The 17,607-nt window shown below is 49.2% G+C and overlaps 1 protein-coding gene across 17 annotated transcripts in view; it reads left to right on the forward strand.

Annotated features, from left to right (window-relative positions):
* The window catches only part of CACNA1D (calcium voltage-gated channel subunit alpha1 D), a 339,546-nt gene that overhangs the window by 241,759 nt on the left and 80,180 nt on the right, over positions 1–17,607 (forward strand). For 10 of the 17 annotated variants that reach the window (XM_056129079.1, XM_056129078.1, XM_056129077.1 and 7 more), the window contains exons 10-16: positions 3,344–3,431; positions 3,664–3,723; positions 4,719–4,745; positions 10,260–10,420; positions 11,663–11,888; positions 11,984–12,191; positions 14,939–15,059. In XM_056129079.1, the coding sequence (XP_055985054.1) occupies positions 3,344–3,431; positions 3,664–3,723; positions 4,719–4,745; positions 10,260–10,420; positions 11,663–11,888; positions 11,984–12,191; positions 14,939–15,059 (891 nt within the window). The remainder of the gene's footprint in view (positions 1–3,343; positions 3,432–3,663; positions 3,724–4,718; positions 4,746–10,259; positions 10,421–11,662; positions 11,889–11,983; positions 12,192–14,938; positions 15,060–17,607) is intronic. The other 7 variants (XM_056129080.1, XM_056129076.1, XM_056129073.1 and 4 more) reach the window with 1 other exon arrangement.

Here is a 17,607-nt window from a genome sequence, read left to right on the forward strand (position 1 = left end):
TAAATGAAACCTCCTGGGGTGAAATGGAACCAATACCAAGTCAAAAACCAAGTGTCTCGGGTAAATGAAGGTTGGGATGTTTCTATTTGTTTATGCATTGATTTGGGGGCCACATTCAGGACTTACTTCTGGCTCTGAGCTCAGGGATCACTCCTGACTGGGCTCAGGGGTCCCTATGGGGTGCCAAGGATCAAGCTCGGATTATCTGCATGCAAAGCAAGTTCCCTCATAGGCTTTACAAACACTCACTGTACTCTGTCTCCAGCCCCAAGGCAACATAGTTTGAGGCACAGACAGTTGGGTTGTGCCCACAGAGCTGGTTGTGTCCTGAAGGAAGGGCCACACTGTGGATGGAGGGAGAGGTTGAGGCAGACAGACCAGTGGCTGCTGGGATCTAGGCTCTGGTTCGTCTCTGGGACCAAATGGGGTCCCTGATTCCCTGCCCTCTGCCGGCCCAGTGTTTGGGAATAGTTTGTTTTGTTAGGGCCCAAGACTCTATAGGTCAATGTCATGATTCTTACAACAGAATCAGTTAGAAGTCAGCAGTGTGGGGCAGAGAAAATGGGGACCAGGCGTTGGGCAGAGCAAATTCAAAGCCAGGCAGTTGATTCACACGTATTTGCAGTGCCCTGAGAGCTCAAAGGCAGCGACACTGTGTCTGTACCACACAGGGCCTGTCACTTTGCTGCAGGAGCGAGGGGAGAAGGTGGTCCCCCACTTCTGTGTATCACTGATTGCCCAGCCCGAGGGCCCCTCTCTGGGCTGAGCTGCTATGTATTGCATCCCCTTGAATTCTGCCCACAGCTCTATGAGGTAGAGTCTCCCCATTTTGCAGAGGGGAAAGTGGAGTCTTGGAGAAGCAGCTCAGGTCCTTCTCCATGGTCATATCCACCCAAAGGACAAAGGCAGTGTGGGAAGCAGGGAGATACCTCCCCACCCCCCCATGCATTCTGACTCCAGGCACATGACTACCCTTGTTCTTGGGGGAATTCGGCTGGATTTCTTACCTTCCCCCCGCCCCCCGCCCCTTTGCCATTCACTCACTGATAGCTAGCATAGCATCAGGAGTGAGGACTGATGGTGGGCCCTTCACCCCCAGTCTCTAACTTACCTGCTTTGATTAGATTGCTTGGCAAATAAAGTTTTAGGACCTGGAGAGATAGTACAAGGACTAAGGTGTTTGTCTTATATACAGCTGGAATACAGCACGTTCAATCCCCAGCACTACCTGTGGTCCCCTGAGAACCTCCAGGAGTAATCCCTGAGCACAGAGGCAGGCATAATCCTGAAGCACTGCTGAGTATGTCTAAGAAATTTTAAAAAAAAGAGGGGCTGGAGACATAGTTCAGAAGGGAGGGCTCTCGCCTTGTACGTGACCCACCAGAGTTTAATCTCTGCTACCCCATATGGTCCCCTGAGCCTCGTCAGAAGTGATTGCTCATTGCAGAGCCAGGAGTAAGCATTGAGCAGTGCCATATTGTGGTTCCACTCTCCTCCCTCCCCACACACATACACACATACACAAAAAATTGAAGTTTTAGGAATGGAATGTGACAATGGCATGAATATCCATACGGAACATGGCCTTGAGAGTCACAGCCTCAAAGATGAAGCTGGTTTGCTCTTCAGTGATGTAGAATGAAATGTGAGAAGCATAAAGGGCTAAACTGTGCGTGAGGGGAGTTACCCACCGGATTGGGAGGTTGGCGCCACCAGCACAGACAGGGTACTGGCGTGAGAAGAGAGCTGACGCCTTTACCACGACAGGGCTGCACCTCGCAGGTCATGCCATGCTCACTTTCCAAGCCCCTCTGCAGGAAGAGCCACCCCCCCCCCAAAAAAAAGCTCCACAAAAAGTATTCTTGGGGCTGGCTTGATAGCACAGCGGGTAGGGCATTTGCCTTGCACGCGGCCGACCCGGGTTCGATTCCCAGCATCCCATATGGTTCCCTGAGCACCGCCAGGAGTAATTCCTGAGTGCAGAGCCAGGAGTTAACCCCTGTGCATCGCCGGGTGTGACCCAAAAAGCCAAACAAAAAAAAAAGTATTTCTGTTCCTGTGATAAAGACTGTCCTACTGAGCTCTTCTCTCCCATCTCTGAGGAGAAGGGCAGCCTTGCGGGAGGACCCCGGTGACTGAATTTTATGACTATTCCATTCTTTTGCTGAGGCTGGAGCATGGAACTGTCATGGAGAACAGTACAGAGGCTGCTGTGTGTGTGTGTGTGTGTGTGTCTATTTCTGTGTGGTGTGTTGTATCTTTTTCTGGATACTTAAAAGATTTTTCTTCCATCATCAAATTGTATGGTTTCTGATTTGCCTCTTTTTTGTTTTTGCATGGGGTAGTGAAGAAATGAGTCATTCTGTTGTGGATTTCTGATGACTTAACCGCCGGAAAAGGCTCTCCTAGGAGGAAGTCGGTAGTGCTCTTTGGCTCTTTCTGCCTTTCCCTTGCAAACCGCTGCCTGTTTGCTTCTGGATGTGGCTACCGAGACTCCTCCCAGGCGGCTCAGCTTCTAGAATCCTCACGGAAAGGAAAGATCTCTGAGCCCTTGAGAATGGTCCCTCTCCCCCTTGCCATTGGCATCCGGCCTCTCCCCTGAGCAGCGCCTGTAGCCTTGCAGTGATGCCCACAGAGCCCAAAGGGTCCAGCCCTTCTCCCACAACATGGCAGGCACCATGGTCAACTAAGACGAAACTCAGGGCATCCTTCTAGGTGGAGCCAAGTGGGCAGATCCCACAGGGGGATAGCATTCTGCTGCCATCATCTGGCTAGAAAACCAGGTGGTGTGGCGAGTCAAACTTGTGCCACAGGACTCAATGTGTGTTTGGGCCAAGTTTCACCTCCCAGAGCAAACCCTTCCTCTTTGCCCACACGCACTCCGCGGGTCCCCCTGGCACAGACCCCCGAGATAGCTCTTCCTACAGTTATACTCCTCTCAAAGTCTGGTTCTCCTGCTGGTGCCCCAGAGCAAGTGCCAACGTCCCTCTTGGTGCCCAGGGTCCCAGCTCAGGGTGGCTCAAGGATTAAATCAAGTGAATGACAAAAACCCAGTGTATGCATGCCCTGTGGTGACTCTAGGGGTGCCCTGGGGTTCCCAGCACTTGGTGCACTTCCAGGTCGCCCCCACTTCTGTTCTGCCTCCGCTGAGAGGTGGGGGAGACGCACCCAGAAACCCTGGAGTGTCGGGACAGCAGTTACTGTGCCAGCTACTCGCTGCTGCCTGTAGGGATCACGCCAGCGTCTCTGGAAGCACCTTCTGTTCTCTCTCTCTCTCTCTCTCTCTCTCTCTCTCTCTCTCTCTCTCTCTGCAGCATCTAACAGGGGTTTCTTCTGCCCACAGCCAGCATGCCCACCAGCGAGACGGAGTCTGTGAACACAGAGAACGTAAGTGGTGAAGGCGAGAGCCACGGCTGCTGTGGGAACCTCTGGTGAGTGCGGGGTCCCTGTTCCTTTGGCCCTTCCTAGGGAAGCGTATGTGGAAAAGACACCCCTGGGTTTCGGGGCACCTTGAGGCCATGGCATTAGAGGGGTCTTGGGCTCATCCAGAACCCCTTTGTGACTCCTGCCCCAGCACTCTCCTGCCTTCCCAGCATTTCCTGTGTCCCTTTCCACGAGCAGCTGAGCGGGGTAACCCAGCATTCATCCCGCTGTGTTCACTAGGTGCTGGTGGAAGAGAAGAGGCGCGGCCAAGGCTGGGCCCTCGGGGTGCCGGCGGTGGGGGTAAAAGGCCAAGTCTGGCGTTGGCATCAGTGCTTTGAAGAACAGCTTGTCTGGCAGAATCGCTGTCCAACATGCCCTGCGCCCCACACTGCCTGTCCCCCACCCAGGGTCTCTCACCCTCGCACCCTGTGGTGGGCTGGCGAGACCCCTGCCCACCTCCACTCACCTCCCCGCACTTTTAGCCGGAGCCCTGCACACTGCGGCGGCCACCATTCCATCACGCCACTGGCTGCTTTTTCCTAGATAGATCGGGCTGCAGCCATTGGGGGGGGGGGGGGGGGGCGGGGGGGGAGGGAGGCTCAGCAGTCTGGAATGTGTGGAATCCCGCCTGCTTTGGGGGAGCCCCATGCAGCCTTTGTTTGCATCCTGCTGGAACCCTTTAGGTCTGATCTCTGTGAAGGACAGGTCCGACTTTAAAGGAAGCTCCACCATCTATGGGGCAAAGGTCCCTCAAGAGGTCGTGCTGTGGGCAGTATACTCACAGTTTGCTCTGACTCCTGCCTGCTGCCCCCGCCCCCCTAGGCATTGGGCATCATGAAGTAGGTGGGGGATGGGTTAATCTTCCCCCTTGCATTTCACTGATGACAACACTGAAACTCCAAATGAGGTGCTGGCTTGCACACCTGACCCCATCCACTCACACAGAGCGGGGACTACTAGTCCAGTGCTCCTGTTGCCTCAGTAGCAGCAAGAGGTGCCTCTGAGAGAGGTGGCCATGTCCCTGGCTTCACTTGGGGAAGAAGAACCCCTGATATCACTGCTTTGGCCTGGCCCGCACCGCCCCTCCCCCACTTCCCACCCTAAGGTGCTCAACCTGGCCAGCCTGCTGCTCTGCTCCTACCCCAGCTAACCCTGGAGGGTCTGGGACAGGCGCTCAGCGCAGGCTTCTGTGCATGGCTTTCCCGGGCTCTCTGCTGAATGATGATGGTCAGGGCGGTGGGCAGGGGGGTGCAAAAGCTTCCTCATGGGAATCATATTCTTTTTCTTTCTTTCAGTCAAGCCATCTCCAAATCCAAACTCAGGTCAGTATCCAGTTTGACACCCTAGTTTCTGAATTTCTTGCATTCTGACTTGCTAATTGTGTGTGGAGATGATTTTGACTGGATTTTTGCTGTGTGGGCTGCAGCTGTCATGAGAAGTCCCACATGTCCAGTAACTGTGAGTACCACCTAGGTCCCACCCCACCTCCCAGCAGACACTGTCCAGGCACTTTATAGAGCAGATAGTCTGCCACGAAATAATGACTCACATTTCTGAGTCATTTCTCGAAGGGAAAGACTTCTCACCACTTTCTCCTTCAAAGCTTTCCACGGAAGTGGGTCAGACATCTTTTGAGTTGCTAGGAATGTTTTGGTTTTTGGTCTGGGGTTGTTTTGTGCTCCAGAAGCATCATTGATTAAAATCTCATGGACCAATGTGCCTATGATTTGTGTACTTCTTTTCCATACCAGTGTTTCCAGGGGACAACATTCAACCATTATATAATTAAAAAAATTAACTTTCACATTATATAGAGACATCAGTCATTATGTTGTGCGTCTGAACTAATTTGTTATGTGTCAGTTATATTTCAATAAGCTCCCCCTTTTTTGTTAGCTTAAAAGGGACATGCATAGAATTAAATGTAAAACCTACAACTCTTAAGATTTCTGGAAGGTACATAAAAGAAAAATATGGTGACCTTAAGGTAGAAAAAGTTTTCTTGAATATGACACACAAAGCACACTCCATAATAAAGAATGGTCAAATTAGGTTCTAATTAAAATTAACATCCTGCTCTTTAAATGATAATATAATAAAAGCTAAGGTATAAGTAGGAAGAAAAATACATGCAAGGCCAATTTCATAAAGGACTAGTATCTCGGTTATATAAAAGAAAATATATAAGAAATAGTAATAATAGGAAGAAATCAATTAAAAAATGGTCAACAGATTTACCAGGCCTTTATCAACAGATAAGAACTATGGCTGACAGGGAAAATGGGCCAGGAGGACTAGTCAATGGTTGGTCAATGGTATGGGACATAGAAGGTAGTTAAGATAGAGGAGGATCCATTATGACAATCCATTATGACAATAGAAATGATCACTCTGGACTAGAACTAAGTGTTGGAAGAAGGTAAAGGGATAGAGATAATAGCCATTCAGCATCTGTAATGCAAACCATAATGCCTAAAAGGAGAGAGAGAGAGAGAAGAGGGGTGCCTACCAGAGAGGCAGGCTGGGGTGGGGGGTGGTTGGAAAAGATGGGAGGGAACCTGGGGACATTGGTGCTGAGAAGTGACACTCGTGGAGGGATGGGTGATGAACATTGTATGACTGAAATGCAATCATGAAATGCAATCAGTTTTGTCATGCTCTATCTCGTGACAATTCAATAAAAAAAAGAACCATGGCTGACAGAGCAGCACGTGACACACATTAGGAAAATGCAGTTGATCTCACAGTAAGAGGTCACAGCATCCCTCAGAGAGTGGATCACATTGAAAAATCAAGTACATCCCAACTTTTGGCAAGGATGCAGATCAGTGAGCATTCTATCACTATTTCTTTTTCTTTTTATTTTTTTTAAATGTGGGCCGGAGCGATAGCATAGCAGGTAGGGATTTGCCTTTCATGTGGCTGACCTGGGTTAGATTCCTGCCCCTCTTGGAGAGCCCAGCAAGCTACCAAGAGTATTCTGCCTGCACAGCAAAGCCTGGCAAACTACCTGTGACATATTTTATATGCCAAAAACTGTAACAAATCTCACAGTGGAGACATTACTGGTACCTGCTCGAGAAAATCGATGAACAACAGGAGGACAGTGCTACAGTGCGGTTTAATATAGGAGTACTGCTGTTCAGCCACTGATTAAGCTGACCGAAGCAGGCATGAACTCTATATTATCTTTTTTAAATTTTTTAACTTTATTTTCATAAAGTTCTTCACAATAATTGTTAACATTCAACATTTCAACACCAATCGCACCACCATTACACTTTCCCATCACCGTTATTTTGAACTTTTTCACCACTACCCAAGCCTGCCCCATAGGAAGATGCTAAATAATTTATTTTGCATTGCTTGTTGTGGATTGTTTGCGATGTTGTGCAGTCATGAAAGTGGCTCAACATTCCTGGAATTCTAATTTTTTTAAATATTTGGGGTCCAGAGGCATCTCTGCGGCATGCTGCTCTCTTCCGAGATTCACTTGTGAGTCTCTGAGTCATGACTGTTAATGGGTTTAAATGGCCCCCAGAGACAGTTCCCAGTAACTGCCAGGAAATTGAAAAGGTAGGGAGATGGGGGGAGGTTGCCCATCCCCAACTCCTTGAAGCCTTGAGTTTTTAGTCACAGATCCCGCATACCTGGGTTGTTTTGTTTTGTTTTGTTTTGTTTTAGTGCATTCATTCTCATGCAGGTAGCTAAAGACAAGCCTGTGAAGGTCAGCCGTGAGTGTGGTGGCAATTGGGTTCTGGAGGTTTGTTGCTTCCGGGGTTCATTTGGGCCAGGCAGACGGACACACCTGCCCCTCTCCGATGTACCATGGTAAAATCAGCCTAGCGCGGGTGGGGAGACATCTCTGCAGCATACTGCTCTCTTCTGAGATTCATTTGTGGATCTCTGAATCGTGGTCACTAATGCACTTAAATGGCTTAATTTTGATCTCTTTTGAGATGTATTTATGGTCTGAAGCAAGGCTGATAAATGAGATTATAGAGCTAAGCCAGAGGTAGTTTGTGGGCATGACTCCTACATACCTAACTTTTGGCCATTTAACCAGGAAACTTGGTCCCAAGTTATTGGGGTCTGACCAGAGGCACAGAAGCAATTTTAGGTTATCAGGAAGCCTGAAGGCACCATCAGGCTGCTGCTGACCTGCTGGGCAATACTGTACCCCCAGATACCACTATTTATAACAATACAGAACCTTGAAAAAAATCATGGGGCAGTTACTTGGAAAGTTAAACCTGTATTTACACTCTGGCCCACCACTTCTGATGTAAAGTTTATAGAAGAAAGATGAAGAGATGGGCTTGCCCAAGTTTCTTTTACACAAACGTGTATGTGTATTTACGATAACAAACTAGAAATAATTCCAATGGTGTATTGTAGATATATTATAGTTTACCATTAAGATGAAACAATACCCAGAAAAATATGAAAGAAAAAATATCAATAGATAAAACTTCATGGATAGACCTGAAAAGTATCCATATCAGAGTAAAATAAAGCGGTATCAGAGAGAGTGTGTGGCATGAATTTGTTTGTAGAATATTTGGGATCAGGCCCAGCAGCAAGGACAGGAAGACCATCCAAGTTACTGGGGGATGTGTGAGGGCAGTGGATTAACACAGAGCTCCATAACTGATGGAGACTGTCTCTGTCTTGACCATGGAGGTCTTGCAAACTCTGCCCCCAAAGCAGTGGCCTCACTGTATGGCAGTTGTTCCTCTGTCAAACTGACTTTAAAGGGGAAAACCAAAGCCCCTCTATGGCTCCCCAGAGCCATGGGGCACTGGAAGTCATAATGTGGCCCGAGGCCTATCCTCTCTCCTCTTTTTTTCTTTTAACATGTTTACTTTTATCGAGATTGACTGGCCTTATCTTGTGATCCTCCTCCCCACTTTGAAGCTGTTCTGGGCTGTCTGAGTTTCTCAGAAGCACCACACAGCACTGGCCTTTCCTACTTCTGAACCTCTCCCCATCCCCCCCAACTCTCACTCAACTGTCCAGATTCTTCCCAAGGCTCAACTCTTTGGAGAAAATGCCCCCCTCACTCTTTCAAAGAGTATGTATTGCTCTTCCCTTTGCTCCTTGTTATCCTGGCAAGAGCTCTAGGTGTGGGTGATGTGATTGGCTGCAACCCTACAGGCTTTGCAGAGACATGGGCCTGGGGACATTGCTACTGGCATCTTCATATACCCAGTAACTGGCCTTGGCCAGGGCTGAGAACCACCCTGGTATCTTAAAGGAAAGGATCTGGCCGAAGGGGCTCTTCAATTCCTCTTGAGCCCCAGGGAGGTGACTTCAGGGCCAGTGGCCATGAGCGCTCCTGGACTGAGAAGACACTTGTAACTTGTCTGCAGTATAAACAGGCTGAGCAAGACTGACCTTACTCAGCCATCTTTGTCTTTGTGCAAAGAAAAACCAGCCTTAAGGATGGCAACCTGGAGTGTTCCTGAGGATTTTATTTTTGTTTTCCTTTGGTTTTGATTTTGGGGTTACACCCAACTATGCTCAGGACTTACTCTTGGTTCTGAACTCAGAAATCGCTCCTTGCACAGCTCAGGGGACTGTATGGGATGCTGGAGATTGAACCCAGGTCAGCTGTGCACAAAGTAACTGCCCTAGCCACTGTGCTATGGCCCCAGCCCCTGCTCTCTAGAATTTTTCTTTGCCTGCCATCACGTTCCATCTAGCGGTTCTTACCCTCAGAAATCACATAGCCGGTGCACCCGCAAAATGCATCTTCTTGTTCCAGGTCTTACTGAATTGTTGACACAGCCCTTTCTTTGCCTACCCACTGGGTGACTATTTTGTTTTATTTTCGTAGAGCCAACGCTGCTGATTCAGTCAGAGCTGCAGCTGACGCTTCCTTGACTCAGGCCCCTAGGGGAAGTGTCCTCTTCTCTGTCAGCAAGAGGCAGGTGGCCAGCTGCAACCAGGGTGGCCACAGGCCCTTACCCACCCTCTGCTCCACCAAACCAGCCTGTGGCCAGGAGGCTTCCCCCAGGGAGACGGGCTCAGGGAGAGAACATGTTTCCTAGTTACAAACAGGAACTGAAAGCAGAAAGGGGACCCACTCCTGCCTGTTGGGCTCAGCTCAGTCTATTTGTACGAAAACATGCATCAATCTTGGCTCTCCTCCTCTTAAAGGTGTGTTTTGAGCCTCCCTCACTAGAAAGGGCAGCAGATGATTCAGATTGAAGACTCATGTCCTGCCCAGCACGGACGGCTCTGTCCGATCCAAGAACTCTGGAGAGTCACGAATTGTTGAGGATGGAAAGTTTCCCTAAGAGGAGAACTGTGGTTTGGGAGCACTTGGCTGCCGGTTAATTGTGTGGGCTGGTTGAGGTGCCACGCGAGATGTGCCTGATAAGCTAAGTGACTCTCTGTGCCTGCCACTGCGCGGCAGATCCTCGAACCATCTGGCGGGAATGGGAGATGCAGCTGCGTGCAAGTGCCGCTTTGCATTTGCACATGAAGCTCTGAATATCTATAGATCTAAGCAGCATGAGGATGGCGGGTGACAGATTCCCGAGATACCTCGAATTATAGGAAGGAAATTGATAACATGAGCCAGCCAAGACAATACTTGTAGAAGCTGTATTTTAAGACCAGGCTTGTTTAGGAGGACTGCTCAGGCGCTGGCAAGCACCTTTCCTTCCTGTACCCTACACACACACACACACACACACACACACACACACACACACACACACACACACACACACCAGGCCTTCCCAGATCTCCAAGTCTCTTTGTAGGAGTGTTTTTCAGACATGCAGTGTCCACATGCACGTGGGGACTAACAGCTGCTTCTCTTTCAGCCGACGCTGGCGACGCTGGAACCGATTTAATCGCAGACGATGCAGGGCTGCTGTGAAGTCGGTCACGTTTTACTGGCTGGTTATCGTCCTGGTGTTTCTCAACACATTAACCATCTCATCCGAGCACTACAACCAGCCTGACTGGTTGACACAGATTCAAGGTACAGGCAGTGCCAGGGTCTCTGTTCTGAAATGGCTGCAGTTTTAGTGTTCCCTGAGTGGTGTGCACTCAGGTGGTACAGGCGCACTTCTTGGCAGCATGAACATAGAGGACAGGAGAAGTGTGCCAACATGGGGTGCACTGTCACGGGGTACAGTCTATGCCGGGCAGTGACCAAGCCAGACCTCTCTTGCTTGTCCTGAGCCTGGGACAGCCTTGACTCAGGGAACCCTGGAGTCAGTTTCCTTTCCCCTAGTGCCCTCAGGAAGTTGTGCTCCTTCCAGCATTCTTGGCAGGTGGCTATGAGTTCCCAGAAGTGTTCCCCACACTGTGCCTGCTCTGAGTTTGACATGTGTGCCCCTGAGAAGTCCTTCCTACATCCAGTCCAGCCTGACCCCGTGTCCTTCTCCAGCTTGCTGGGTGGCAATTCCTGCCATGAAACGAGGCATGGATAAGAGATTGGTGGTTTTGTTGTTTTTGGGGGGTTTTGTTGTTGTTGTTGTTGTTTGTTTGTTTGTTTTTGGGACCACACCTGTCAGTGCTCAATGCTAACTCCTGGCTCTTTACTCAGGGGTTACTCCTGGCAGGGCTTGGGGGACCCTATGGGGTGCCAGGAATTAATTCAGGGTTGACCACATGTAAGGCAATCATCTTACCCACAGTACTATCTCTCCATTCTCTGCAACTGCTCTTAAATCCTGGTACTGTTAGCAAGGTCCAGTGGGTCTTTTTTTTTTAACCTGTGATTGAAACAAACAAGAAAATATACCCTACATGCAAACTTGTAGGCTTGTTTCCATGACCTGTTTTGGCAGGCTCTCCCTTTTTGAAGGGCAATTTTAAAAAACCAGTTGAATTAAGTAGATTATCCAGTGTCCCTCCCAAACCCTCCCTCCCCCTCATTTCCACAGTCAGAATGTTGACTTGCATTTTCCTAATAATAAATGTTGTCATTAAAAAAAACAATAAACTCATAGGCTTGGGGGGCTGGAGATGTGTGTCAAGGCACCACTTTCTGCCTGATAATCCCAAGAAATCCAGGGAGCTCCCTAGTGTCACAAACCACGGGGCTCACAGAAGCAGGACTTGAGCTTGGCAGACAAGCAGGGCACACCCGTTGGTGGCAATGGGACACAGAGGGGTGCAGGTGCATAGGAGGGCAGCACGGCAGGAGAAGAGCAGGGGGCTCTGGGAACGCCCCCGGGATGAGATCCTGAAGCTGTGCCTCCTTTCGTCTCCCCAGATATTGCAAACAAAGTCCTCTTGGCCCTTTTCACCTGCGAGATGCTGGTGAAAATGTACAGCTTGGGTCTGCAGGCCTATTTTGTGTCTCTCTTCAACCGCTTCGATTGCTTCGTGGTGTGTGGCGGCATCACCGAGACCATTTTGGTGGAGCTGGAATTCATGTCTCCCCTGGGCATCTCCGTGTTCCGCTGTGTGCGCCTCCTGCGGATCTTCAAAGTGACCAGGTGAGGGCGCTGCTCACTGCCGGCATCGCCTGGGCTCCGCGGTGGACAGCCTCGCTCAGGGCACGTGGGGCTCACGGCCTCACCTTCACTTGCAGGCACTGGACCTCGCTGAGCAATTTGGTGGCGTCCTTACTGAACTCCATGAAGTCTATCGCTTCGCTGCTGCTGCTGCTCTTCCTGTTCATCATCATCTTCTCCTTGCTGGGGATGCAGCTGTTTGGAGGCAAGTTTAATTTTGACGAAACGCAAACCAAGCGGAGCACGTTCGACAACTTCCCGCAAGCACTTCTCACCGTTTTCCAGGTGAGCCCCCTCCCTGTCCCCTGTCGCCCCCGCCGGCCTTTCCGGGAGAAGAGGAGGTGGGATGTTATGGGGTGAGCACTCCACCTCCATCAGATGCAACAATCACTTTCTTATTAATCGGTCACCGCGGCCCTGACCATGTGCTGCTGGTCAGCTTTGTGCCCCATTTAAGTCATTTCTTTTGCATCTTCCTCCAGATGTCAGTGTTTTGTGGGTTTTATTATTTTTTTTAAAACAGCGGGGTACAGTTTTGCATAATAGACCCAAAGCTGGGGCTGGAGCTATAGCACAGCTGGTAGGGTGTTTCTCTTGCATGTGGCCGACCAGGTTCGATTCCCAGCATCACATATGGTCCCCCATGCAGAGCCAGGAGTAACTCCTGTGCATCACCAGGTGTGACCCAAAAAGAAAAGAAAAAAAATAGACCCAAAGCTTCTGCTGTGATTTTTGTGAAGTTCCTAAGGTTTTCAGGACAGCTTCCAGAACCCTCTTCTTGTTCTTGGTTAGTTTCTTTCCTCAGGCGCCTCTTGTAGCCCTGGTGGAGAGAAGGTGCAGATGTTCGGTCCCGAAAGCCTGCAGGCTTTGTGGGGGGTAGTCAGAAGCCTTAGGGTAACAAGAGCTGTGGTGACTTTCTGCCTTGTTTTTCTCCTCCCTCTGTGGCATGACGAGGACACAGACTGTGCAGGCCTTTGTGGGTGTGGGTCTGAGATGGAGCAATAGTGTCCGATGTGCTCTGGGGCCTGGTGCTCAGGGTGCAGCTGTCCTCTTGCCAAGGGGCTGAGCAGAAGCCCTCAGTGGAGTGAGCCTGCAGCCCCCCACTGCTGGTGGCTCAGGTCCACATGAGGCCGAGAAGCGCCCAGCCCTGCCTCATGGGTTAGTGAAGTCCCCAGCCCTGGCGCTGCTGCTTGACCCTCTGGCCTGTGGAACGTCTTTTCTGAGATGGTGAGACCTGGAGGGTGAGTTCAGATTTCCTTTTCCACATGGTCAGTTTGGGGTGCGCAGAATGACAGTCACTGCTGTGGGCTCTGGCTTTGACATGTTCATTTCAGTTTTGACTCTTGATTCATTGTTCTCCTTCCCTACCTCCCACACACACACACACACACACACACACACACACACACACACACACACTCCTGCTTTCTTTCAACCATTAGCACCTGTGTGGTGCTAACCGTTGTTGTCACATGTAAATGACACAAAATCCACATGTTATCAACAGACACACAATGGCCAACAAGCCTCCCTCATACCCAATCTCCTGGGAGGTACCTGTCCTCAGGCATTTTTTTGTGTGTGTTGGAAATACACCTGCTCAGATAGAAATCAGTGGACCCTGGAACATTGGCGGAGGGAAGCGGTGTGGTGTTGACATAATGTGTAAATCAAAGCTCTTATGTTTTTGGAACTATAACAAGTTTATTGGGAAATAAAGGGAGGTAAGGAGAGAGGTAGGTAAGATACATGCTCAAGAGAAAATATGGGCTTCTCCAGAGTGGACACAGAATCGGCACACATCCCGGCATTAAAGTGGGAGAGTATGGAAGTACACATACAAGAGGGTAGCCTGTGGGTGAGGCCATATTTCTCTTTCCAGAAGGGAAGCTGAATGCCTTTTCATGTGGTTAAGAGCTAAGCATACTTCTTTTTATGTCGTTGCTTATTGTTTCAAATCTTTTGCCCTTCTTTTCCCATATGTTTGAAATTTTGCTTATATTTTCATTTAAAAGCATTAAAACTGATTCAGGGCCATTTTTATGTTATTATGTAAATGATCTAGATTGGAGTCCTTGCCCTTTATTTCTCTCCTCTCCTCTTCTCTCTCTCTCTCTCTCTTTCTCTATTTAAATTTACTGTCCACATTCATCTGTGGACAGTAAATCATTCCACAATGGATTGTGTTATTACCTACCATCACTAGGAATTAAATTTGAAACTTCACATAGTTATGAGGACTTACTCATAGTCTATAAATATTTGGAATATGTTGAGTATTACTCATAGTTTATAAATATTTGGGGTTTCCTGCTTCTAGAACATCCTGGGTACGAGTCTCCATTTCCAGTTATGTGGCACGCTAGGCAACAGTCATAAAGGATGAGGTGGACCTGCTGCCAGAGAGTCTCCAGGGCACGTGATTAAGGAGGGCGGGGAGTGAATTGCAGAAAATGCTATAGCCTTTATAACTAATAAATCCAAGAGGTCCTCACTTGACTGCTTTCTTGGGTCATGGGTTCAAATGCACAGATAAGGCCTGATCAGAGGGGTGCCACGTGCATGCTTCCTGGGGAGGGAGCTAAAACGGAGTTGAGGATATAGTCGAGACTAAGTACGTCTGTGGTGCTACTTTCTCTTCATGGAAAGAATTAGCTTACAGAAGGGCCGGAACTATAGTACAACCTTGCACACAGCCGATCCGGGTTTTATCCTGGGTTCTATCCCCAGCATCATGTATGGTTCTTCAAGACTGTCAGGAAAATTCCCAAGGAGTAATTCCTGAGCACAGAGCCAGGAGTAACCCCCTGAGTATCCCTAGGTGTGGCTCCAAAACAAATGAAAAGAATTAGCTCACGTCTCTGTCATTCAGAAGCATGCTTTGGAAATTGGGAGGAACAGGTAGATTTATCCTGTGCAGACTGGACTGTGAGAGGCAGCTACAGCCAGAGCTGGGCTGCTGCTTGCAGAGCTCTGGGGCATGGCAGGGCTCGTGAGCTCTCTGATGCTGACCCTGGGTTTGGGCATCTCAGATTCTAACAGGTGAAGACTGGAACGCTGTGATGTACGATGGCATCATGGCCTACGGGGGACCGTCATCTTCGGGAATGATCGTCTGTATCTACTTCATCATCCTCTTCATCTGCGGGAATTGTATCCTTCACGCTGGCTGGGCCTTCGGGGTTCACCTCATTTAGCTCGTTTCTCCTCCGTGACTTGAAAACTGGTGGTGGCACTTGTGGGAAGGGGTCCCCGACCTTATTCTCTCTGCTTGTCTTCATTGCCGCTGGGGGCCCCGAGTGGAAATGGGGTTCCTAGTCAGCTCCTGGGCCAAACAGAGGGCAGGGTGAGTGTGTGAGACCATCCATTAGCTGCCCAGCGCCAGGGGGACGTCTGAGGGCAAAGCCAGGCTATTCTCTAGGCCAGTTCAAGGTGCCTCTAAAGCTTCTGAAAAACTTTCATAACTGATGGGACCCCACTGACACTGGACCCACTCAAGTGCCCTGATATTGCTTTGATATTTAATACATCAGTTGGTTATGGGACCACTGGTGGCTAAAAGTGCAAGAATGACATTTTCCTCCAACACAATTTATTCCTAATCCTAGATCATCACCTCTCTTGCCCTCAACCCAACCTTTGTAACCCCTGGAGCCTCTGCCAGTGTCTGTTTTCGTTTTGTGCCCTCCTTGTCTTGCACAAGGCATGTCCTGAGATCCACCTCATGGCCTTCACCTTTCCCATGGGGAAAAAAAAAACCAGTCTGAATTCCTGTCCTAAGAAGGCCCAGATCCCTCTCACTGTTTTTCCCCAGTGTCTGGTGTATTAATGAGTTTTCTTCAGTGGAAATTTCTAGGGTTCCCCATAAGGAGAGTATTTTGTGTTTTGATGCATTCTCTGGAAATATCTGTCTCAACTCAGAGAAATGATGCCAAGCACTGCTGTGTTCCCACATCCACCCGCACGGAACCCCTTCTGCTAATCCCTGCCCACCCACTTCTGATCCTGCAAGCCTCTCACCACCTATGGGGTCCTTCTCTGTACCCCTGATAGAGGACAACTTTTTTTATATGTATGACCCTCATGGCTCAGACTGCAGGGTTTTGCATGGACTCATGGTTAGATGATTGATGAGCATTTTCTTTCTGCTCTCCTCATGACTAAGTCTTCGAATCACAGCGATAGACCAGCCTATAGTCTTCAGAGACCTATTCCTTGGCCACTCTACTTGGCCACATGCTATTTTCTTCCAGGCACACATATCTATCCAAAATGCTTCGTGGACATTCTCTGCCCTCCAGCTCGCTTGGGTGGACCCTGGGAGCTGAACTCCTTTCAGTCGTGTTTCCTCTCATGACCCCAGGCCAGCTGAGTGTCCAGCACACGGAGAATGCTTTGCAGATCTTTTTTTTTTTTTAATAAATTCAGAGCCTACCCTGTTTAAAAGGCCATAAGAGTTGAACATCATTGCAAGTCTGGAGATGTGTTCCTTCTTTGTTGACCTCATCTGTGGTGAGCACAGCTGGTCCCACACTGGTCCCTAGCTGAGTCACTGTGCCCTATATCTGTGAGACCCCTGCTTACATTACCCTGGCCATTCAACTCAAGATAGATCACTTCCCCAGGCCTACTGAGGCTCTGTTTAAAAAAATATTTAGCATGGGGCAAAAACAATAATACATTGAAGTTGGGTGCTTGCCTTGTATGTGGCCAACCCTGGTTCAACCTCCGGGCATCCCTTTTGGCCCCCTGAGCACTGTCAGGAGTGATCTCTGGGTGCAGAGCCAGGAGTAACCCCTGAGCACTGTTGGGTCTTCGTCACTGTCACTGTCCTCCCATTGTTCATCAATTTGCTCAAGCGGGCACCAGTAATGTCTCACAACAAATTGTGAGACTTGCTGTTACTGTTTTTGGCATATCGAATACGTCACGGGTAGCTTGCCACGCTTTTGCCGTGCAGGCAAGATACTCTAGGTAGCTTGCCGGGCTCTCCGAGAGGGGCGGAGGAATCAAACTCGGGTGGGCCATGTTGGCTGCGTGTAAGGCAAACACCCTACCCACTGTGCTATCGCTCCAGCCCCACTGCTGGGTTGGGCCCAAAACAAATATATATATATATATATATATATATATATATATATATATATATATAAAACAATGTTTACTGTAGCACAGCGGTAGGGCATTTGCCTTGCGCGCAGCCAGCCTGGCCGAGCCGGGTTCGATTCCTCCGCCCCTCTTGGAGAGCCTGGCAAACTACCAAGAGTATTCAATATGCCAAACACAGTAACAAGAAGTCTCACAATGGAGACGTTACTGAGCCCGCTCGAGCAAATCTATGAACAACGGGAGGGCAGTTTGTTTGTTTGTTTTGTTTGTATATTGAGAATGGAAATGATTCACTGATTCACTCGTGTCCTCTCTGAAGCCTTGAATGGATTCGTGCATCCCCCAGAAGCTCTTGAATCATCTCACCCTGGTGAGGTCACGAACATGTGAGGTCACGAACATGTTCAGGAACATGCCTGAGGCTTCAGATTGCACTCGGCAATTGGACCTGTGATACCCCTCCTGTCCCTGGTCCCACCAGCTCCTGGAACCTTGTATGCGGCTGCCTCAGCAGACAGGAGCCTCAGTCAGAGGATGACTTACTTGACTTACTGCCCTCTGGTTCTTGGGCTTCTCACGCACATACTTCCCT

Source organism: Sorex fumeus, unplaced genomic scaffold (assembly GCF_029834395.1).
Source record: "Sorex fumeus unplaced genomic scaffold, SorFum_2.1 ptg000072l, whole genome shotgun sequence".
Lineage (NCBI taxonomy): Eukaryota > Metazoa > Chordata > Mammalia > Eulipotyphla > Soricidae > Sorex > Sorex fumeus.